Source organism: Furipterus horrens, unplaced genomic scaffold (genome assembly GCF_987537825.1).
Source record: "Furipterus horrens unplaced genomic scaffold, mFurHor1.1.pri manual_scaffold_5, whole genome shotgun sequence".
In the NCBI taxonomy this organism is placed as follows: domain Eukaryota; kingdom Metazoa; phylum Chordata; class Mammalia; order Chiroptera; family Furipteridae; genus Furipterus; species Furipterus horrens.
In genome coordinates this window covers 117381661-117404401 of record NW_028327175.1, presented here as the reverse complement: position 1 = coordinate 117404401, position 22741 = coordinate 117381661, and the positions used below count along the sequence as shown (strand labels likewise).

Sequence of the window (22741 nt, the reverse complement as noted above, 5' to 3'; positions counted from 1 at the left end):
AGTGCCTTCAAGATGCTCTCAAAATCTAACACTGAAAGAATGCACCTCTGCCTGGGGGAAACCAGTTACAAAGTAACAATGCAGGGAAGGAGGGCAACAAAGTAGCAAATTGGGAAACAGTAACCAATGGAAACAAAGGTGTGAGGAAGAATGAGAAATCTGAGGGGTCCTCCATTGATTCCTCCCAATTCCCAAACTTTGATATCTGGGGAGCAGGCCCCAAGCATGTTCAGCTCTATCCACTGGACTTCCTGTGCACATCGTTCCCATCCCCTTCATCACCCCCAACTTTCAGTGGCTCTGTCCCTTGTCATTTTGGGGACCACTGAGACTCATATCCCTTGTTGTGATCATCCATCTTCTCACTTCTCCATTTCCTGCTCCAGACTGAGATGAAAACTGGGCACCATGGGGTTCAGTGAGCATCAGGGATAGGGGAACAAAGGGACATCACAGCTGACTGAGTCTGTGGGAAGAGGGGTCTGAGCCATGACCCACCCAGATTCCCTAGCTTCTCCAGGCAAAACCACTCTGTCCTCTATCAAACGCCCATGAGATCGCATTTCTTTCCTTGTTAGAATGTCTCATGAAAGAAGTGAGATGTGAGCTGGACGGACACTGCCTGATATTTTTCAGAATGAACAGAATGTTCAGCTGTGGCTGGTAGTAACCAGTAAAGCAAACAAGTGTGCTCTTCCCTTTTAAAAAGAAGGTCTCCCGGGTGGCCGTGACAGACTTGGCTAGAAGATATCTGGTCAAAGTGAGGGGGTTAGGGCTTGCCCTGAGGCAAGTATAGAGTAAGGGTCCAGGGTGAGCCTCGTCCCTGGCGAAGAAAGTATCGAACGTGCTGGGATTTCATGCCCAGATCTCCAATTCCACTTTCTGCATTACAATTTATGCAGCCTGGCTGGGTTCCGAACCAGGTGTCTCCTCGCCCGAAGCACGAACGAGAAGCAGGGCGTGCGGCCTCAGGGGTTAGGGCCGGAGGTCAGGGGCCCCTGGGCGCCGCGCGCGGGCGCCTGCTCGAGAGGTTGACGACCCGTCGGGGCTCCAGCTGCACCGCGCTCTATGCAGGACCCAACGCCCGGAGGTGCAGCCCGTCCGCACAGACCTTCACTGACAACCAACTGCGCGCCGTGGCTTCCGGTGCCCAGGACCTCATACATCCATGTCAGCAGCAAGGCTCAAACACCGAACAGCGGGGGACAACGCGGGCCATTTCGGACTAAAGAAGCCCTTGCGCACAGAGCCTGAGCCGCCCTCCACCGGTATCCCCGCCCTGACCCGACCGCCGGGGCGGCTTCGCGGGCTCCACCAATTAGTGGCCGGCGTTCGAATTCGCGTCCTGGCGCGGCCAATCGAAGGCTCCCAAAGTCTGAGAGTGGGGTGGGGCTGGGGGCGGAGCCCTGTAGACTTGCGGTGCTCGCCCTCCCGGCTCGGCCAATGGGAGCGCTGGGCACGTTTGAAAACTAGGGCGGGCGGCAGGGCGGGTCTGCGCGTGCGTGGGGCGGGGCGCGCAGGGCTGGCGGGCGGCTGGGGCAGCATAGGTTGAGGCGGCGGCGGCGACTCAAGTGGCGGCGCAGGTGGAAATGGGGAGCGGCGGTGGTGAGCGCGGGTAACGGGGCGCGGGCGGCGGTGGGTAGGCGGCCCGAGACTAAGCATGCTGACTCGAGCCTTTCGGCCTAGGATCCCGGCGGCACCTGCCTGGCGCGCGGTTTAAATGCCAGGCGGCCCAGGTCCGCGTGAAAGCCCCGCGCGGGTCCTGGCACCTGTCGAGGGCTGTGAGCGCAGCCGTGGTTTCGTTGGTAATCACCGCGACGGTTAAGTGTTTCTGTGTCTGTCCTACGACAAGGGAATGAGGACAGTGTGGTAAAATCCATGTAATCTGTGGAAACTGGTCCCATTGAGTGTAGGTTTGGGTTTCGCCGCACGTTAACTGCTGATGGGAAAACCCAATTGAAGAGTGAGGCGAGGGGCGGGGTGCTGCAGGGGAAAGCAGCCCCCTCCTGTCGGGACAAAAGGAAGGAGTGGGTGGAAAACCAGGTAAATTGTCGGTGAGAGGCTCCTGCCCGGGAGCTTCTAATTCTGCTTAGAATGAGGAAGGAGCTGCTGTAGCTGGAATGACCCCTGTGGGGAGAGAGGACACTAGGCAGAGCGGGTGTTGGCTTGGCCTACAAGTTCAGCCGTTGCTTCCTTGAATTTTGCTGACTCCTAGTTTGGACTCGACCTCCAGATTGTTCAAGTCTACAGATCCTTATTGAACATTATGCATTTTAGTCATGCATGCAAATGGAAGCAAAGAGATCAGCAAGGGTCACAGAGGGCATTACTGAGATACCTCATCATCATTGGCTGCTTTTTCCCCTTCCTGGCTGTCATCTGGTCTCTGGATCAGAAAATTTCCCGATAGCCAAGTTAAATGATTATCTGCTGTTCACTACAAATACTTACTGAGCATTTGAATGAATGACGATGTCTTCTGTTATAATATAGTCCTTTATTCTTTGTTTGGGACTAGAAATATGACTGGTTCCTTTTGTGGGGCAAGGGACAGTAACTTTTAAGTCACCTTCAAATATAACTTTTCATATCAATAGATCACTTAGACCATTCTGATTTTCTTTTTTTAGTGGTCCACTGTAGGTGTGCCAAGTGTTTCTGTTATCCTACAAAGCGAAGAATAAGAAGGAGACCTCGAAACCTAACCATCTTGAATCTCCCAGAAGATGTGCTCTTTCATATCCTGAAATGGCTTTCTGTTGGGGACATCCTTGCCGTTCGATCTGTAAGTTGCCAGGTGAAAATAGTATCAGTCCTAGAGTTGTTGGTCATACCATCAAGGCTTCACGTTCTTAAATGTCAGAACTTTGGCTACAAAAGAGGGCAGAGAAACAAGGATGATATTGTTAATAGATGCCTGAGATTGTTCTGATTGTAGGAAAGCTGAACCATAGCACACTCATTGTAACGTTTAACAGAGAAATTTGCATCTCTTAAGAAATAAGACATTATACCTGAAACTAATATAATACTATGATTAAAAATAAAACTTAAAAAGTTAAAGAAATAAGATAATATTAAAAAGAATAAAAGTATATTCTTGAGGACAAATTCCTTGTAACATTCAGTACTGAAAGGGAGTCTGGGAGCTATTTTATAGATATTGGAACTGTAGCCTCATTTTGAGTGACTTAACCCAGGGCATATAGTAAATTAGTGGGAAAACAACAACCCATTTCTCTAACTCCCAAAGACCCCTCCACCGGGTTACAGTATCCATGGGTGCTGAGTTTCTGTTGGCAGTGGGAGCATTAGCGCTTAAATTGCTAACCTGTGATGAGGGCTCCTGCCCAGGGCAGAGGCTCCAGGTCCTACCTGAGACTGCCGTCACATGTGTCAGTCTTTTCCAAAAGCCCCTATTTACCTCCAGTTTTCAGCTATGCACTAGCAAAACTCCAGGCAGAGCAGCACAAAACCGATTCTGTCTTACTCCCATTAGGCTTGGTTTTCCTGATCCTTGCAAGTATATACTCTTAAAGAGGTATCATCCCCTCTTTCTTAGTCTAGGTGCTTATTCCCCCTTCCAGGACTACTGTCTCCTTTAGAGCCACAGAGAAGCTTGTTTCTGGGCTCTTTTCTCTATTCAAAGCAACTGTTTTGAGACATAGAAACTTGGGGCCTTTACTACTGAGGTGAGGAAGGGAAGAGGAGACCCTACATCTGTCTACCTTTTCAAGAGCTCCAGAGGCATGGCTTCTGGGGAGTTACCTTAATAATTCCCCCACCCATCCCGCTTTGTACTGCAGGTGCACTCCCACCTGAAGTACCTGGTGGACAACCACTCCAGTGTGTGGGCATGTGCCAGCTTTCAAGAGCTGTGGCCTTCTCCAAGGAACCTGAAGCTCTTTGAAAGGTATCTCCTCACCCTGAGAACAGCTTGGTTTTCTCCCACCTTGGGACCTCCCTGATATTCCAGCCTGTGTCCCAAGGCCTGACCTGGGAATGATTTTCCTTTTGCTTTAGCCCCTGCTAATGCCTTATCCCTCACAACGAAACAACTGAGGGCTGTCAGCTTCCCCTGTTGAGTCACATGACTTCCAGCACAGTCCTGCGTCATCCACACCATCAGCACAGGCCTGACTCTCATTAGTCACAGTGGTGCTTCTGAATAGTCCTCCTTGGGCTGTGACCCATCCCTTGTGACTCAAACCCAGGTCACCTGTGTGTGAAAATTTTATTCAGCCCTCTTTTCTTATGATCAGAACTGTGTGATTTAGCCCTTACTCGTGCAGCTCAGTGGTTTGGGTGTTGTCCTGCAAACCTAAGGGTCCCCAGTTTGATTCCTGGTCAGGGCACATGCCTGAGTTGCAGGCCAGGTCCTCTGTTGGAAGCATGCAAAAGGCAGCCAATTGATGTTTCTCTCACACATGGATGTTTCTCTCCCTCTCTTTCTCCCTCCATTCCCCTCTCTCCAAAAATAAATAAATAAAATCTTATAAAAACCATGTAATTTAAATCCTGTTCCATTTTATTCACTGGCTGATCCCACCCTCTGCCAGAGTTGGGACCCAGAGGGAGGCCCAAAGGGGGCATGAATCCTGCAGCCAGTGAACCCCACTGTGCCAACGACTAGACCCACTGTTCAAGTGTGCTAGTGGTTTCAGGCAGCCCACCTGAGATGTAATCCACAAACTATACAATTTGTCCCTTTAAAATGTGCAACTTGCTGGCTTTTAATATATTCACAGTTATGCAACCATCAACATTATCTAGAACATTCTTATTACTCCCAAGTGAAACCCTATAACCATTAGCAGTCAATCCCTATTTTATCTGTATTCCCCCAAATCCTAGACAACTGCTATTCTGCTTCCTGTCTCTGAATTTTTCCCATTATGAACATTTTATATATAAGGACTCATAAAACATGTGGCCTTTTGTGACTGGTTTCTTTCAGTTAGCATGTTTTTAAGGGTTCACCCATATATCATGTCATAGATAAATGATATATGACTGCATTACCTAAAAATATTTCTTTTCAAAAAATAAGTATTCTAGCTTCAATTGCTATGAAGGAACATAACGTTTATGGAATAAAATTGTGTTATTTCATGTTCTTAATGTTCTAGGGCTGCTGAAAAGGGAAATTTTGAAGCTGCTGTGAAGCTGGGCATTGCCTACCTCTACAATGAAGGCTGTAAGTCCTTGCAGGGCTGGAACTGTTGTCACCCTGCTTAGTACTGATGTTTTAGAACAACAATGAGTCCTTCTTAGTGTTTGTAATTTAGTTACTCTTCTTGCTATATCTGGTGGTGTGCCTTACTCTCCTCCAAGGAGCTTGTGCCAAGTGGTGCCCTGCTGAGGGACCAGTTGAGGAACTTCGATTATATAGGTTGGGAAGAGTTACCTCTTATTTTAATAAATACTTTAATTTCAATCAGCAAAGAATGACTGAACAAAGACTCATAATGAGGGCTATAGCCAGCCTCCCCCTGGCTGCCCGCCCTCTGTCCAGTTAACACCACAATCCATGTGTAGATTCTGGCTCCTCTCCTCAGCCATAGTCCCCTGTGAGACTCTGGGGCAGTAATCAAAGCGTGCCCAATTCCATAGGGTATCAATAATGCAGGTAGCCAAGGTTCCAAGCAGGAGGCAAGTATGAGCAGGCCAAAGGCGGCATGATGCCTGAATTTCTTCATCCCCAAGAGTCAGGTGCTCCTTGAAAGAATCTTGTGCGGCCTTCTCCCAAGTTGTGCCTGTTTGCTCAGCACATCAAGGAAACTAGCCTGAGGTCTATCCTGTCCTGGGTATAGTACCCATTTTTCTGCTAAAAGATCTGGCATCTTGTTGAAAGATAGCCCCTCATGTGATTGGTTGACAAGACTGTTGTGACTGATAGAGACAATGAGCATTCTTTCTCCAGGCTCAGGAGAGCAACAGTTTTGCCCCTCCCATCTTGTCAGATAGTAGTTCCCAGACATACTTCACGTACCCTCACCCATCTAATATATACAACCCAGTGGTTTTTTTTAGTATAGTCACAGAGTTGTAGAGCTATCACCACTGTCTAATTTTGGAGATTCTCATTACCCCCAAAAGAAACTTATTACCGAGGGGTGGAGGGTGGGTTGCCAGCAGTTCTCAGCATGAGGGAGGATGGGCAAATGACATCTTTACAGGGAACACCTTCCCAGCCTTCAAAATCCAGGATGCTGGGAACTTAAAGTTTTCAACTTTCACAAAAGACCGTGGAGAACTCTCCACATTTGTTCTTAAGACATCCTGAGTTACATTCTGTCTACCCCTACAGTGTCTGTGTCTGATGAAGCCCGTGCAGAAGTGAATGGCCTGAAAGCCTCTCACTACTTCAGTCTTGCCGAGCGACTAAATGTCAGTGCCGCGCCTTTCATCTGGCTCTTCATCCGCCCTCCATGGTCAGTTTCTGGAAGTTGCTGCAAGGCTGTGGTTCATGAGAGCCTCAAGGCAGAGTGCCAGCTACAAAGAGTGAGTCCTGGCAAGGGGCACACATAGGGCAGGCTGTGCTGGGCAGTTCAAGCCCCATAGGATCCCAGGAGGTGAGAAAACCTTGAGGAGAGACACTGTGGACCATATAAAGTCAGGGACCTGAGGGAAGTAGAGGTGCAGAAAATCAAAAGCATAGGTATGGGAGTGTTTGGAAATGACCCAGCAGGAGAGGAGGCCTCAGAGCTGTGGTTCAGGGGAATCTGATGAGGGGCTGGACTGCATACACACATGAGGCTGTCCTGCCTCCAACACCCCGGCTCAGTTGGAAAATCTCTGTCTTGCAGAGGTTTCAGGACCTCGGTGGAGAAACAAATTTATCCAGGACACTATTTTGCCTGGAGGGATGGGAGGCAGCTAATCTCGCTAGGGAAAAAGAGCTCAGAATTCCCGTATCCCATGCCTTTTATTGAGGAGGGGATTTGGGAGATACAAGGTCAAGACTTATGAATCATCAATAAGCGTACAGACGCTTGGGTTACAGTTGACAGTTACCGATTACAGATATCAGTAGAGAGAACACAGTGACCAGTCTGTGTAAGGGTCTGCTAAACATCCTGACGCCATGCTGACATCAGGCGTAAGGCTTTATACCTTTTTAGCTACACACTGTTTATAGTTAACTAAGAGATAAGAAAATCAGAGCAAGTTCTAAAGCATAGTTTTTATCCTTTAAATCCAATTCCCATGGGAACCCTCTTGAGTGGCCTTTGGTCCTGTCTGCCCCAGCCTTTCTGGTTTTCCGTTGAGACTTAGAGGCCTCCCAGGGGCCTGGCTCATGGCTTGGGCTACAATTCGCAAAACCACAAGGAGCAGTCCCCTACATACACTTGACAGCTGGAAAGGCAAGGCGGGGGCTCCGTGAAACAATCCTCTGCAAAGAGGGGTGATCGGGGAACATGGGACCCATAGACTGGGAGGCAGCCCCTGGATGTTCTCACCACTAATGATCACACTTCTTTCTCCTCCTCTTCTTAGACTCACCGAGCCTCCATATTGCACTGCTTGGGGAGAGTGCTGAGTCTCTTTGAGGTGAGTTTTATCCATCCCACTATAGCAGCTTCACATTTCCATGCTGCTCACCTTTCTCACAGCCACAAACACCAAGGATGAGAAAATCAGTGAAAAGGGAGTGTCCAGGGTTCAAAGCTAAAGTGAGTCCTGCCTGTGAGAGGCTGTGTGGAGCCAGGCAGGGCATCCAAGTGTATACCAAACCAGGGGCTTATTTGTTTAATGGTTCTGTTATTGGCAGCCCTCTCCCATTCATCATTCAGACCTCTCCACACTTGAGAAAGCTTTAATGAGCTTTGTAATTAAGGAACCCTCTCTGCAACAAACTCAGGGAAGGTGGTGGCTTCTGGTGACAGGTGTGCATTGACAGTAGCAGGGAGGAACACTGAGCATGAGGGAGGTAGTGGAGGAGCCCCAAGATCACCATCTGGGTGGTTTAGTGTGGAGGGCTTGCCCTCTGGTTGGCCTAGGGCCAAGCCAGATACAGAACCTGGTCAAGGAGAAAGCAGAGTCTATGAGGGCAAAACTTGTGAATGAATTCGCTTTCCATGTTGGTTGTCAAATTGTGTATCTTTAAAGAAGTCATTTCTACTCTGATTTAGTTAACTCATTTTTATTGAAGAGCAATATATGCAATCACTTAGAGGTATGGAGAGAGACAAAGATGGTTAGTAGAATCGTTTAGCAGAAAGAAAATAAGAAAAGAGTAAACTGTGCTTGGACTTATTCCAGGATGAAGAGAAAAAGAAGCAGGCCCGTGACCTGTTTGAAGAGTCTGCTAATCAGGGATGTTTGACCAGCTCATACCTCCTCTGGGAAAGTGCCAGACTGATAGATGTGAGTGGACCGGGGTCTGGGGAGAGGAGGAATTATTTTGGCCAACAGCATAGTCTCCAAATTGACCCTTGGATGAGATTGTCAGCACAGGAAGGTTCGTCATACATCTCCTAGGCCCCTGGGAACTGCTGCTCATCAGGCCATTCTCAGCACAGCCCCAAAATGACCACCATCATTTGGGGGATAAAGGACTGGGAAGAAAGTACAGCTGGGTCCCTCTGGGGGTGTTAGAGGAACATTTAAGAGCCCCATGGGTTCTGAGGTTTTCCAGAGACACAACCATATAAATCATGTTGACTTTCTCCCATTGATAGATGTCTGATCCCGGGCGATGCCTCCACAACTTTCGGAAACTCAGGGACTATGCTGCCAAAGGCTGCTGGGAAGCCCAGGTGAGGCGGGAGCTGGCATTGCACCTCCCAGGCTCTCACTCAGGAAGCAGTAAGAATGGCCAGGACTGAGCCGGGTCTTAAAGGGGTTTAGCTCTGGTGTGTGGAAGGAGAGCCTGGCAGTGCTTCCTTCATCTCTGCCCATTACCACCCTATCATCTTAAAGCCCAATGCCCTTAAGCCAGCCTCTTAGTTTCTAAGTGCTTGCAGACTACATCTGCTATCAAAATTCATACTGGTCCCTAAAGTTGTCTTGTCAGGTAAAGCCTACCTCAGCAACAGAACTTGGGGCTTCTTAGGTGGGTGGGCGTGTGGAGTGCTCTCCTGTTCTCATTATTTGGCCTGCACACCAGGTCATCCAGTGTCAGAACCAGGACCTTAGGGATTTGTAGTTGGTGTTCTTCAAGTACTCTCCCCTTCTAGCTGTAAAGTTGTGGTTTCAAGACAAAGCCAAGCAAATAGAAGCTCAACCAAACAAGTCAATGGTTGAGCATCATCTACCCTCAAAAGCTAGGAAAGAAATCACAAAGCAGTAGGTGGCCCAGCCTGACATGTCACAGAACACTGTAATGTTCATGTCCAAAAAGGCAGTCAGCATATTTACAAGACCTATGACAATCAACACTGTGATTCTAGTTAAAGCTCAGACTCTGAAAGAATAGTAAAACCCTGATAAAGTCCACAGGGCCTCAAGAGCCCTCTGAGAAAAGAGAAAATAAACACACTAGCTGAAATGCAGCAGCAGCATTCCAGTCACTGCTGGCCAGAAGGGCATGAATTTCAGTGAGATCACAGTTGATCACATTAGCAAATTATGTATGTGCATGCATATGTATATATATTCTCATTTCTGTTTTTGAGTAGATAGTTAATAACTTTAGGAAACACACATTTTTAAACAATACTGTTTTTGCTGGCAAAGATGTAATAAAATAGTGTTCCTATTAGTGGATGTTAACATTGGGGCCTGCCTTTCAGAAAGCACTTGGGTCCAAGTAGTAAAATGCTTAGTAGAGCCATTCCTGTGGATTGACCACATGAGCAGACAGGTACAGGAACTGAAAAGGCTGCACAAAGATGTTCCACAAAATAACAAAATACATCAGAAATAGCTGAAAAGAAAGAGATGAAATATGCCTATAGATATTTCATTTCCTAAGGAACAACATTATTGCTAGGTGAGCAAAGAGTAGGTTAGATGTATATATACTGTGATCACAAATGCATATACACAGTTACAAATGCACATACACAGTTACAAATGCACAGAAAAATCAAACAGGAAATATATAGAATGGTTGATAGTAACCATTTCAGAGCTTAGTGGGTGCTGGGTGGGGCCTGTGCAAAGCTCAGTTAATCCTCACATCCATCTGCCAAAATAGGTACTGGATGCCATTTCATGAAAAAGGGAAACTGAGTCATAGAACAGTTCCCCCCAGTTTGCCAGTGGCCACATAACAGATCCGGATTTTAAGGGCAGGTCATTGAGCCTCCAGCCTGCTTTTTGCCACTTTGTTGTTCAGCTTCCTGCTGGAGCATGAAACTTTCACAATTGGGAGTTGTCTCATGAAGTAACCAGGACAGGCAAACCACACCCCCACCCCCACCCTCCACCCCCTGCCCACTTGGCAACTGAGAGTTGAACAGAAACAAACTTAACCTTTTAAAAAAGTTACCAAAGGCCTTAGTTGCTGAGGAATTGTATCAGGGTATGAAAGGGATTGACATTCCATTATATACCTTTATCCTTTTTAAAATTCTTTATCATGTAATGTATCATGTAATTAAAATCTTAGCCATACTGTATCCAGAGGCTTAGAAGGTATAAGAAGGGCAAAGGTGTATACATGTGTCTTCTCCCTCAACAGACTTTCACATTTGGAAATGGGAAACCTCAAAAGCCACTGCTCTGTGCTCATTTTGCATGTCTTTCCTTCCCAGCTGTCGTTAGCCAAAGCCTGTGCAAATGGAAACCAGCTTGGACTAGAAGCAAAAGCGTCCAATGAGATAGTCTGCCAGCTGTTTCAGGTCTCCCACGCTGTGAATAAGCAGGAGGTTTTTTCCGTGCAGAAGGGACTCAATGACACAATGAGGTGAGGGGTTCAAGCCAGAGCTTCTGATTGGAAGGCAGAGCAACCACTGGTCTCTGGGGCAAAGGGAACTATCAGTTTTGTCTCACCTGAGCCACCTGCCACAGAGCACTCTGTGTTGTCAACCCCACTAGGTTCCCCCCATTTGTGTGTGTGTGTGTGTGTATGTATGTGTGTTTTATAAACCTGGTAATGCCTAAGTTATCCAGGGCTTTGAAGAGAAAATATCCCTCATAAAGTGTCTGCTCTCTCCAACTTTCCTTTTTAAGCCTCAGAACAAGTTAAGCCATTTTAAACATCTTTCTAAAATGATGGGATTTTTATCCCCACTTTCTGAACTCAAAAAATCACCTTTTCTTTACAAGCCATTATTAACAAGTATCAACTTGGTGTGTGAAACTCCATGGCCATCTGAGCCAGCCTGACCCAGAGAGCTATGGCCCCTAGGACAGCTGCAATGTGCCCAGCAGCCTGAAACCCCAGCACTACCTACCTCTTCCTCCAAGGTTTAGAGATAACACACTCACTCGTATGCTCTATCACAGAATGTGTTAATAAAATGGAAAATGTGAATCATTAAGCTTATGCAAGAGATTTCAAATGCATTTAAGTTTATAATGTTTAGGCTCTGGCTGTACTCCAAAAGGTAATGCCCAACACTTGGTAAGTTTTCAGTAAACATTTATTTTTTAGAAGGGTCTAGCTTTTCCTGGAGAGGCTTGATTTCTCTCACACACAGTGCAGGATGCATTGTCCTTTGAGCCCACATTAAATGTCACAAAGCTGTTTTGCTTTTGAATCCTGTGGTGGTGGCGGCAGCCCCCCTCCCCACTCCTCAGCTCTTTTTCTGTTGGAAGAAATATGCTGATAACACCTTGTGCCTCTCTCAATCCACCCCCCCCCCTTTTTTTGACTTGCTATTTTGGGAGGTTAGGTAAGGTATAACAGATTTCACTTTTTTTTCCTTTTCAAGAACTAAAATAATGTTATCGAAATATTAATATCATTTCAGGCCTTGAATTGAGCATCTTCCCATTTTCCTCTTGTGACAGGCAACCACCAACTTTGTTTTTTACTGAGGTATAATTTCATAGGTAACATATTAGTTTCAGATTTAACCATTTTGAAGTATATAGTTTGGTTGGTCTGTTTTTATAAGTCAGATCATTAAGTTATTAAGTCTGCTTGTATAGGGGAGCTTCCTCTTTGGTTCCAATAGTGGCTGGTTTAAACTTCAAACAGCCGATGCTCATGCTGTCCCTTTTTTTCCTTCTGGAAGAAAATAGAGGCTGTCTTCCTCCTTCATCTTTTCCCCTTTTCATTCCACCTCCATTGTTTCCCTCCTCCTACCAGTCCATACTTTGACCCCATCTTTCCCCCCTTATTCCACATATAAGACATGCTTCTCACTGGGCTAACACTAGAGGATCCCATCTGTTGTGTCTGCAGAATCCTGTAGTATCACACTTTTTCTCCCTCTTAGTTTTATTCTCTGCATCCTCTCTCCTTTGTTTAGAAGGGCATTTACCGTACCCTGGTATCTTTGCCATTGCACGTAGCACTCCCTTGCAATGTGTGTGTCCCTGGCCCTCTCGAGGAAGGACCCTATGTCTGTTGGCTCTGTCAGGTCTTGTGTTCTTGTGTCCTTGCTCCAATGCAAAAGTTTTGTTAAATGACCCCACAGATGAGCTGAAGGAAGGCCAAAGCTCTCACACTCTTGAGTGTCTTTTCTCTAGTCCTGAGGTTTGTGATCTGCCCCCACCCCTACCTTGCCCCTTACCTGAGAGTGCCAGGGCTTTCCAGTGCCTGGGGGTGGATCTGTGGGGTTGGCCAGGACACAGATATGTGAGTCCACTTGCCTCCCAGAAACAGTCAGGAGACGTGGGGCCTCCCCAGCTCCCTTGAATATGACATCTGAACCTGGGATGGTTCCTGGGTAAACCAGTGGTGTAGATGACCTATTCACTCCCTTGGGACAAACAGTCCATCTGGAATGGGAGACGGGACACTTGTGAATGCTCACTCTAGTGTTCAGGGGTGGTGCTCTTCCCAAAGGTACATTCTGATCGACTGGCTGGTAGAAGTCGCCACCATGAAGGACTTCACAAGTCTATGCCTTCACCTGACCGTGGAGTGTGTGGATCGGTACCTACGGAGGAGGCTGGTGCCCCGGTATAGGCTCCAGCTTCTGGGCATCGCCTGCATGGTCATCTGCACCCGGTGAGAAACCCCTTGTGGTCATGCGCGTGCCCAGAGGATGGCGCACAACACACTGGCCCTGCCCTAGTTCATGGGCTGGCTTTTCAGTGAAATAAACATTTAATGTTCCACTTTGTTAGATAGGGGTTTTAATTTTAGGGAGCACTGATCCTTGGTGTGGGGTGGACAATTGTCCTTGCACATGGTCTCAGGACCCAGTGTGTGTCCTTGCTCGGGCAGGCTCAGACTAGATCCCTCTTGCCCTGGCCCCTGAAGGTGACTCAGCAAGGACAGTAGGTCCTTCCAGGAAAGATCTCAGAAAGACTGCTTGTTGGCAGTCAGGTTCCCAAGAATGTGTTTCTCAAGTATGTGTCATCAGAGACCTACAATTAGTCTCACATCCCCCACCAACTCCCTGCAGACCCCACTCCAACCACATGGACAGAGCACATCCTCCTCACACAGCAGCCTGAACCCCTGACAGCTCTGACTTTTCAAGCTGTATCATTTTATATTTACCTAAATCTGCCATCCTTTAACAAATACCTGTCTGCCCAGTTTCATCTTTAGCAGAAATATGGATGATGATTCACAACATACATTTTGCATTTTCTAGTTTTCCTAAATCAGATGGTGTGCTATTTTCCCTGGGCAGTGCTTTCCAGACCAGCCAGCCTTGTCTGCAAGGCTTGGGGGAATGAGGAACAGGCTCACTGCATGAAGTGTTGTCAACTACAGATTGATTTATTTTGCCCAGTAACCCAAAGGCAGAGGGCCCAGGCTCATCATTGTCATTGGGATGGACGTTCTGTTTAATGAGATCACAGAGAAGATCCATTTCTGTCTTACTCTCTGCCATCATCCCCTAGACCCCTAAAGTCACCATGTCTACCTTTGCAGCAAGCTCAATCATATGGCCACATGGACCTAGAACACATAATCTCTTTGGGTAGTCATGGATGCAGGCTAGTGTGACCAAGGGTGAGGAGCATGGGCTCAGTGTCAGCAAGCAGACTGCCCACACTCTCTGGGCCCCTCACCATTTCTGTTCTCATCAGAGATGGCTGAACAGATGGGGCCCCTGCCTTCTGGATCTAGGTAGCATAATTATGTCCTTGCTATCAGAGACTGAGTTCCTGGACCACAGACTGACCAGGAGTGAGATGATAATTTGCTTTAAAATTTTTTAGAGGCTGAGACACCCCCTCCTCTGCTCTCAAGGCAGCATTTGCCATGGCTCCAAGCACAAGGCTCTCACCAGCCCCACTTGCATCTCATCTTTTTAGCACCTGTGGTCCCCATGCCTCTTTCAGTCATGCCAGCAACAAATGTAGGAGCTGCAGAGTCCTTAGGGCAGAATGGTCACAGACTTAGCCCCAGTTCATCCTCACTAGGGAAGGCACCCTCAGCAAGCCACTGGACCAGCTTGTTCACTGATAATTGGCTCTGGTGGAGAGTAGAGAACAGGGTGACCACCTGCCTAAGGGACAGTCAAAATTCCAGTGGCCAGACTGTGCTGTGTACAAACGTTCAAACAATCTCCAGCTCTGTTCTGCTGGCTCACTGCCTCCTGGACTTAAGCCATTTATACTCACTGTAGAATATGGCACAAAGCAGGGCAAACCCCTCTCCCTCAGTCACTAAGAGCACTGACCAATCACATCATTCATGAGTGCTTTTAGTAGAAACATCTGTGTGCCAGGCAGTCCAGCCACTCCCACTGGTTCATGTCACTAATCCCTCCTTTCCAGCCCTTATGACAGGGTTATGTGACCTTTTCAGTTCTCTTCTGCAGCCACAGGCATCCAGGTTCACTCTTTGACCCCAGACCCTCTGTCACTGAAGCCTAAAGTGATTGCTCCACCGAGGAAATTGGGCTCAACTCTCAGACCTCTTCTCAATATTCCAGGTTCATCAGCAAAGAGATCTTGACAATCCGGGAAGCCGTGTGGCTCACAGACAACACATATAAGTATGAGGACTTGGTGAGGATGATGGGAGAGATCATTTCTGCCCTGGAAGGGAAGATTCGAGTAAGTGGCCTTTTGCTTTTTCTTGTAAATCAAACTGAAGTTCACATGAGGGGGTGGCACGATCCAAGGGCAACCTCATAGTTTTGAGCTTTCCTCTTCTAAGAAGTCCTCCTGGACGCAGAAGGCATCTTGTCACCAGGTGCCCTGGCATCCAGCCTGAACATCCATCATGCCAGACCCTGTGATGGACCAGCCTCCCTGCTGAGTGGGTAGATGAGCTCTCTGTGTGCTGAGACCCCCACATTCACCTCCCGGTTCTGTCTAGGTCCCCACTGTGGTTGATTACAAGGACATCCTGCTGACGCTGATCCCTGTAGCTCCAAGAACCCAGCACCTGTGCAGTTTCCTCTGTGAGCTCTCTCTGCTGCACACCAGCCTGGCTGCCTACTCCCCAGCCCACCTGGCCGCAGCCGCCCTGCTGCTGGCAAGACTGACACACAGGCAGAGTAAGGATCCTGCCTTTTCAGGCCAGCCACTCAGCACAGACTGAGCCAGGGGCCTGGACAATTCCTGGAGTCAGAAGACAATGCCTAGTTATAAGTGGGGAGGAGGGAGAAAAAGAAGCAGGCCTACCTCTCCTAGAGAAGGCAACACCAGAATGGACTAAAAGCCATTCTCTGGGGGTAAGATCTGGGGTGGGTCTAGCTTAAGTACTATTTCCCTCACTGTTGACAGTGAGCAGGCATGTTTTGTATGTGGGGGTCTTTGCAACCCTGAGCTCTAGGAAATGCCACAACAGAACCATCAGGGCTGTAGGCATGTGTGGGTGTCATAACGACCCCACCACTCCTGCTTTTCTCCCCAGCACAGCCCTGGACCACTCGACTGTGGGACCTCACTGGGTTCTCCTGTGAAGACCTCATACCCTGTGTCTTGAGCCTTCACCAAAAATGGTGAGTCTATAAAATGAAATGGATTCTCACACCCTACTTCTGCCATAGAGGCTGTGTGCTCAAGTATGGGGGAAGGGAGAGGGCTCTCACAGGACGGCCATCAATCCACACAGACCTTTCCTGCAGTAAGTTGTGTCTCAGGATTGACATTTAAACATTTCAAGGCCATATTGCTTATTTTGCTCAATTTTAACATTCAGTGTGTATACAGTATATCTTCCCAACCCAAGCCGAATTCAACAGGTAGCAGAACATAATAGAATAAGCAAGACTGCCTCCCTAATGGGTAGGAATTTCAGTGTAAGACACATGATCTAGCTCAGGACCTGGCAAACTGACCCCCAGGCACATACCCATCTTGGCTCAGCTTTCACTCTCCTTCCACTCACTCTGGTCCCCACTCCCTCCCCACCATGTGCATATCTAGTAAAATCCCTGCCCTCAGTGACCTTCCTCCACCAGGACATGCTGCCTCAGTGTCCCTTTCCCCCTGCACAAGAGCCTGAGTAATTCCAGCTTTCTGCTTATCCTCAGATGTCCCTGGAAGGTGTAACCACTTCCAGGATTCAGAACACATCTAAACCCAAAGCCCCAGACTCCCCTGCCAGCTTATCCAACCCAAAACCCCTCTTTTCCTGCCGCCATTCCTCCTCATAGATTGCATTTGGTGCTGTGTGGATGAGGCTCTGGTCATCTTAGCAGAGACCTCAGGCCAGCCCATTTCTGGTTCTCTGTTCCTGCATCCCAGGGGCTCTGAAGGCAATGCACTTTCTTTGTACATCTAGGGGTCTGATCCCCTCGGTCTCTACTGTCTGCCCATGGTCACTTCCCCAGCCACCTCCTGGATTACTGCAGTGGAAGCCTCTGAACATGTCACTTATGCTTTTACCTTCTGGGATGAGATCAGAAAACTCCAACATGGCCCCAGATCCCTGTGACCACCCTCTGCTCTGGCCTACTTGGTGTTTCACCCCACTCCCTGCTGTGCTGCAGCTTTGGGGGGACCTATCAGCATTTCCCAGGGGTTGATGTGGGATTCAGCTCACCTTGTTTTCTTCTATGGTGCCCAGACCTCGAAACTCATGGATTAGGAGTGTAGGCAGCAGGTCAGCATGTGTCTGACCCCATGGCTGCTTACACTAGGAGTGCAAGTAGTCATTGCCTGGCTACCAAAAGTTATTACTAGGTTGTCCCCCTACTTCCGAGAGTTCCTTTATTCTAAACCAGATAAATTTGAGCCATTTATTTACAAACTGACCTTTTTCCTATGTGTACAATCAACAGGCTCTTAGTATATTCAGAGTTGTGCAGTCATCACCACAGTCAATTTTAGAATATTTTCATCACCCCCAAAAGAAAAGCCCTGCACTTCCTACCTGTATCACCCCATATTTTCCCCTCCATTCCAGCCCTAAACAAACACTCACCTATTTTCAGTCTTTATGGATTTGCCTGTTCTGAACATTTCATAGAAACGAAATCACAGTATGTGGCCTTTTGTGGCTGGCGTCTTCCACCCTCATGTTTTCCAGTCATAATATTCTACTACATGGACAGACCACATTGTGTTTATCATTTGTGCACTGATGGACATTTAGGTTGTTCCCACCTTTGGGCTATTAACGAATTGTGCTGCTGTGAACATTGCAGACAACTTTCTGTGTGAACACATGTTCACACCTCCCTTGAGGATACACCTGGGATTGGAATTGCTGGGTCATAGGTGACTCTAGGTTTAACTGTTAGGAACTGTTAGACTTTTCCCTTCTCATTTCAGTGAGGGAAGCTAAAAATGGGAGTCTCTTGGAGTGGTGATGCTGATAATGCCTGCCCCAGAGCCACCTGTCCCCCACACTATCCCTCATGTGTCCCTCTGTTTGCAGCTTCCACAATGATGTCCCCAAGGATTACAGACAAGTCTCTCTGACCGCAGTGAAACAGCGGTTTGAGGACAAGCGCTACGAAAAGATCAGCCAGGAAGAGGTGCCACCCTCCTACCCTGTCTCCTGTTTGGGGTGAGGAAAGTGCCCTGCCTGCCCTTAGGGGGCTCTTCCCTCCCTCTGACCCCGGCTTTCTCTCAGGTGCTGAGCTACAGCCAGGTGTGTGCAGCTCTAGGAGTGAAACAAGAGAGCCCAGAACCCGCGTCTTTCCTCAGCTCAGGGGACATTCACTCCTTCCTTAGCTCTCCATCTGCAAGGAGAACCAAGAGGTTAGTAAGCCTGATGTCTCTAAGGGTGTGATATGGTGTTGGCTCCCACGTACCAGGCCTGGGTTTCCTGATGATCCCTGCAACTTCCTGAGGGGCTCCATTATCCCCTTCTACACAGGGGCCTCCTAAGGAACAGATCCCATGAAAAGTGAAGCTGAGCTGTGCTGTCCGCAGCCCAGTCCTTCTTCCTCCAACATGCTATCTCTTGCTTTGACTGATACCCTTTGAGGGAAAATGGGCTTGAGCACAGGCTGAGCCCAGCTTAGGCTCTGGTCCTGTCATGCACTTGTCACATGTTACCCTGGGCCCTCCATGGTGTTGCTGCACTCCCTGTACTCCAGCTATACCTGATTAGTGTCCTCAGAGTCTCCCATGCTCACCCTCATCTCCACCTTAATTTCCTGTGTGTATCCCATTTACTTCTGTCTCTCCCATTTCAATGTCCTGGCTATACCACCTGGAATAACTTCCCTTCCCCACCTCACCCACCTGAAGAACTCGTATTGATCCTGCAAAGTCTAGATGAGCCAGGACTCTCACTGTGCCTCCAGCCTTGCCTCTTGGACTCCAAGGGCAGGCACTGGGTTGGCGGTGTCATGTCTGTCACAGCACACTGGAGCAGGGTGGGCAGGTGTCAAGGACCTAACGCTGCTGCCTATGACTGGGTTCCTGGCTCCCCCACCTTGTAGGAAGCGGGAGAACAGCCTCCAGGAAGACAGGGGCAGCTTTGTGACCACGCCCACTGCAGAGCTGTCCAGCCAGGAGGAGACACTACTGGGCAGCTTCCTAGACTGGAATCTGGACTACTGTTCTGGCTACGAGGGTGACCAGGAGAGCGAGGGCGAGAAGGAGGGAGATGGTGAGTACTGTGGCCACAAAGCCACCCAGGAGCTACGCCAAAGGGGGCAGCAGGGAGGATAGCTGTCAGTGAGGGCCCCTGGCCTTACCTGCAGGGGAACATGTCCAGACATAGATGGAAGTGAGACAGCAGAAGCCCTAGGACACCACAGCGGCGCGGGATGGGGTAGGGGTGGGGATTTAGGCCAAATATATATCAGGCTCCAGCCAGGCTTCTGTGGATCGAAGGGCCGCACAGAGGCAGGGGAAGAAGAAACCCTGTCTGGAATTCATGATAAGATCTTTCTAGAAGATTGTGAGATGTGCCCCCCACTGTCCTGTTGGGCTCTGTGCCTCACACACTCCTCCAGGGGAGGCTGCAGGAGGCTTTGTCCCCATGTACTCAGCTAGCTGTCTGCATAGAAAGCCCAATTTAAGCAGTTTCTGTTAATTTTCCAATTGCTTGCTTTTGAGTCCATTCAAGGGAAGATGACCAGTTTGTTGTCACTTCTGATATCCCTTAAGTCCTGTTGGGTGCCACCCCAAACTTGAAGGAGGCACTTAATCTAAAGGAGATCAGTAAAAGGGACTGCCTAACGAGGTTCAGGATATGTAGCTGAGAGAGCCACTGGGTTCCCAACTGGACTGGCTTATCCCAGTGCTCAACCTGTGGCCTGACTTTCCCATAGTGACAGCTCCCAGCGGGATCCTTGATATCACCGTGGTGTACCTCAACCCAGAACAGCACTGCTGCCAAGAATCGAGCGATGATGAGGCCTGCCTGGAGGATGGGGGATGCCAGGACCTGAATGCCATGGTGCCAAGCACCCAGACACCTCTGGCCCCAGGACCCAAGCCCCCTTTCTACAGAAACAGAGAACTGGGCAAGGATATTTTGACCTCAGGGTACTCCTCCATCAGCAGTGTGAGTCCCACAAACTCAGTGGACAGTGGTCCGCCCCAACCTACCTCCACACTGTCCCCAGGCAGTGACTCAAACACACAACCTTGCCACCACCATGCCAGAAAGTCGTGTTTACAGTGTCATCCCCTGAGTTCCCCAGACAGCAGTATTCCCCAGCAACAGGTAAAAAGGAAAAACCTATCCACCCCCAGCAAGGAAGAGCAGGACATGAACTTGGGCTTCCTGAATGAAGCTGTGTGTCAGTGTTTGCCGCACTGAATGTTTGTGGAAAGAGGGCTGCTGCTGCACTAGTGAGTGGTGGGGGCCCCGGTGGCCTCAACAAGGAACAGAGAGGAGAACTTGGGGCATTGAGTGTCTTTCACCAGTGGAGTCCCATTTGAGCCATCAGAATGTCAAAATCAGAACAAAAACTTCTCTTCAAAAAGTTTAATCTCAAAGTAACATACCATGTGCAGCCTATTTCCCTGTCCCCTCCTGCGTCTGTCCTGCTTTCTCTCTGGGAAGCTAAAAAGCCCACTGCCTGATAACCAGCCCCACTGAACCCTCACCCTGGGAGCTGACAGCTTTCACAATTGAGAACACATGTGATCCAGGTAGCCTGGGATGGCTTCCCCCCTCCCTGAATCTGTTTGGTTTTGGGTTCTAGGGGAGCTGAGAGCTCCAAACACACCACTGTCCCCATGTCCACTTCAGTCTGTCCAGGTCATCTACTCTCTTCCTCACAGGGCAGAGGTCCCCATGGTGAGGGAGTCCTGCTCTATGCATTGTGAGGGACTGTATGTGGTGACCAGGTGTGAAAGCCTTGACTTTTTAAGAGATTCTTAACAGAATAACTGTTTTTAAAAAGAATCTGATTCAAAACCCTCAGTGCTATCCTGACAGTATAATGGATTTATGCAAAAAGAATTTTCCTAGAGAGGTTAGCCAGGAAAAAAAAGTCATTTGTAACATCTGAGATGGTACCCCAGATGCAGAAGAGCAAAATTCAGAGGACTGTTACCTGCCTGCTGGGCGAGGGTGGGTCTGCTGTGAGTTCCTGAGAATGACCATCCTAGATATAGGGACTCCCCCTGGGGTTGAGGGGCAGTAGTCAAAATACCTGAGGGATCTGCTCAAGTGACCCTGACCACTCTCCAGTTGGGATGACCACTGACACTTGCCATTCTACCATAGCTTTTGTTTCCTCTTGAAATTTTAGAACCACTTGGCCAGGAGTGTCCCTGAAATGCTCTTGAACTAGAACTACAAGGATGTGGAGATGCTGACTCAGTGGTGGTTTTTCTGGGTGCTTGTGTATGTGTGTCTATGTCTCCAGGGAGCTGTCTTTGCTACTGTAAGAGAATCTTGACCATGCCATGTGGGGCGTGGTTGGGATTGCAGAGCTCTCCTGTTGACTGCCCCTGGGTGTGAACCTCAGTTTCCTCACTTGTAAGATGGGGCAATAATACCTACCTCACAGGGGTGTTGTGAGGATTAAATGTGATGAGGATAGTGGAAACTGAGTGATGTGCATATCTGAACTGCCTTCTTGTCACTTCCTACTGTCACCCAAGTCACATTGGGGCACTTGTCCATAGCCCCTTATCAAAATCCCAACTCTGGGTGAACCCAGTTCTCTGCCTTCTCCCAGCCTACACCTGCAGGAGAAAACCACTCCAGTAGAACCTAACACTGCATGACGATAGTGTGGGGTCTCCCTGCATCTCCCCAAGTTCTAATGGTCACCTTGGTACCCTCTAACTGTGGTGTGCAGTCTGCTTGCATCTCCACAAGTCCTAACCATCAGCTTGGTGCCCTATGAATGGTGTGTGGTCTCCCAAGTACTGATGGAAACATTTTTCCTCCCTACCTCACAGAGAATCTCATTTTTGGCAGGAATGGCATTAGCATTCCCTCACTGGGCATTAAATAGGCCACTGCATAGGAGGAGCCACGCTAAGAGCAGTCCCAGGGTTGCCTGAGTCCCAATCCCTCTCCCACTTGCTCTGCCTGACCCCCTCAGCTTCCCTCCTTCATGTCTCTCCCCTATGCTGCAGCACCTTCCTATTAGAGACTCTAGGTCAGCTCCATCTTTACACATACACACCGGCCCCCCGCCCAAGATGCGTCGTCCTTTTGACTACCCCAAGATCTATTCATTCTTATCTCCATTTACATTGGGCCTTGCTGCCTTCATTACTCCTCCCACCCAGGGTGTTCCCTTAGTCACTGAAGACCCCATCCCCCATCCCTTGGACATCCTAGCACAGCCTCTCATTGCTTCTTTGACACTGGACTCTGCTGCCCTATCATCCATTCCTCATCTGTCTCTGTCCATACACACCTGCCCCACCTTGGACCATCTTGTTTCATCCTTCTCCACCCAGGTGCCAACCTGATGTCTTCCCTGGGTGTCATCACCTTGCCAGTACATCCAAAAGTGAACACTCCCTACTTCCTCACCTCTGCTTCCAACACACACTTCGTCCTCACGTCTAGCAACTGTTGCCAGTAAATACCACTGTGCCCCTTTACGTGCCTCACCCTCTGCGAGGTGGAGTCAGCCAGGCAGGTCGGCCCTACTTCAGAGTGACTTCAATAGGACAAAGAAGAAGCCAACCGCAAAGCAATCACAGATGCCACTATCTACCCAATTATCCACACCAGACGCCTGCGAGGCACCCGAGGTCCATTAACCTACGCATTCAGTCCTGGCTCAGGTAGGGACCGGGGTTGGGAGGAGGTGGAGGTCCTGAGCTCTGGGCTCGGGATTGGGTAACCCCGACGGAAGAGGTGGTCTTATAGCACGGAAGG

The 22741-nt window shown here is 48.7% G+C and overlaps 1 protein-coding gene across 2 annotated transcripts; it reads left to right on the top strand.

The window, feature by feature from the left end:
• Positions 1–1523: 1523 nt before the first annotated feature.
• On the top strand, positions 1524–21446 carry CCNF (cyclin F). Of its 2 annotated transcripts, XM_090277205.1 has the most exons (18): positions 1524–1605; positions 2631–2785; positions 3807–3913; positions 5130–5197; positions 6311–6504; positions 7501–7554; positions 8266–8370; positions 8685–8762; positions 10704–10855; positions 12908–13072; positions 14961–15084; positions 15350–15530; positions 15890–15977; positions 17861–17960; positions 18059–18186; positions 18876–19045; positions 19713–19948; positions 21147–21446. In XM_090277205.1, the coding sequence occupies exons 1-18, from the start codon at positions 1590–1592 to the stop codon at positions 21186–21188; spliced, it is 2163 nt and encodes a 720-aa protein (XP_090133331.1). In that variant the 5' UTR covers positions 1524–1589; the 3' UTR covers positions 21189–21446. The 2 variants fall into 2 exon arrangements, with proteins under 2 accessions (XP_090133331.1, XP_090133330.1); XM_090277204.1 differs by having other exon boundaries at positions 19713–21446.
• The last annotated feature ends 1295 nt before the right edge of the window (positions 21447–22741 follow it).

Bases quoted from the DNA above. Each gene is read 5' to 3' on its own strand.
- CCNF (XM_090277204.1), top strand. The intron at 2,786-3,806 runs GTAAGTTGCCAG...TTTGTACTGCAG, and splicing joins ACATCCTTGCCGTTCGATCT to GTGCACTCCCACCTGAAGTA. The intron at 8,371-8,684 runs GTGAGTGGACCG...TCCCATTGATAG, and splicing joins AAAGTGCCAGACTGATAGAT to ATGTCTGATCCCGGGCGATG.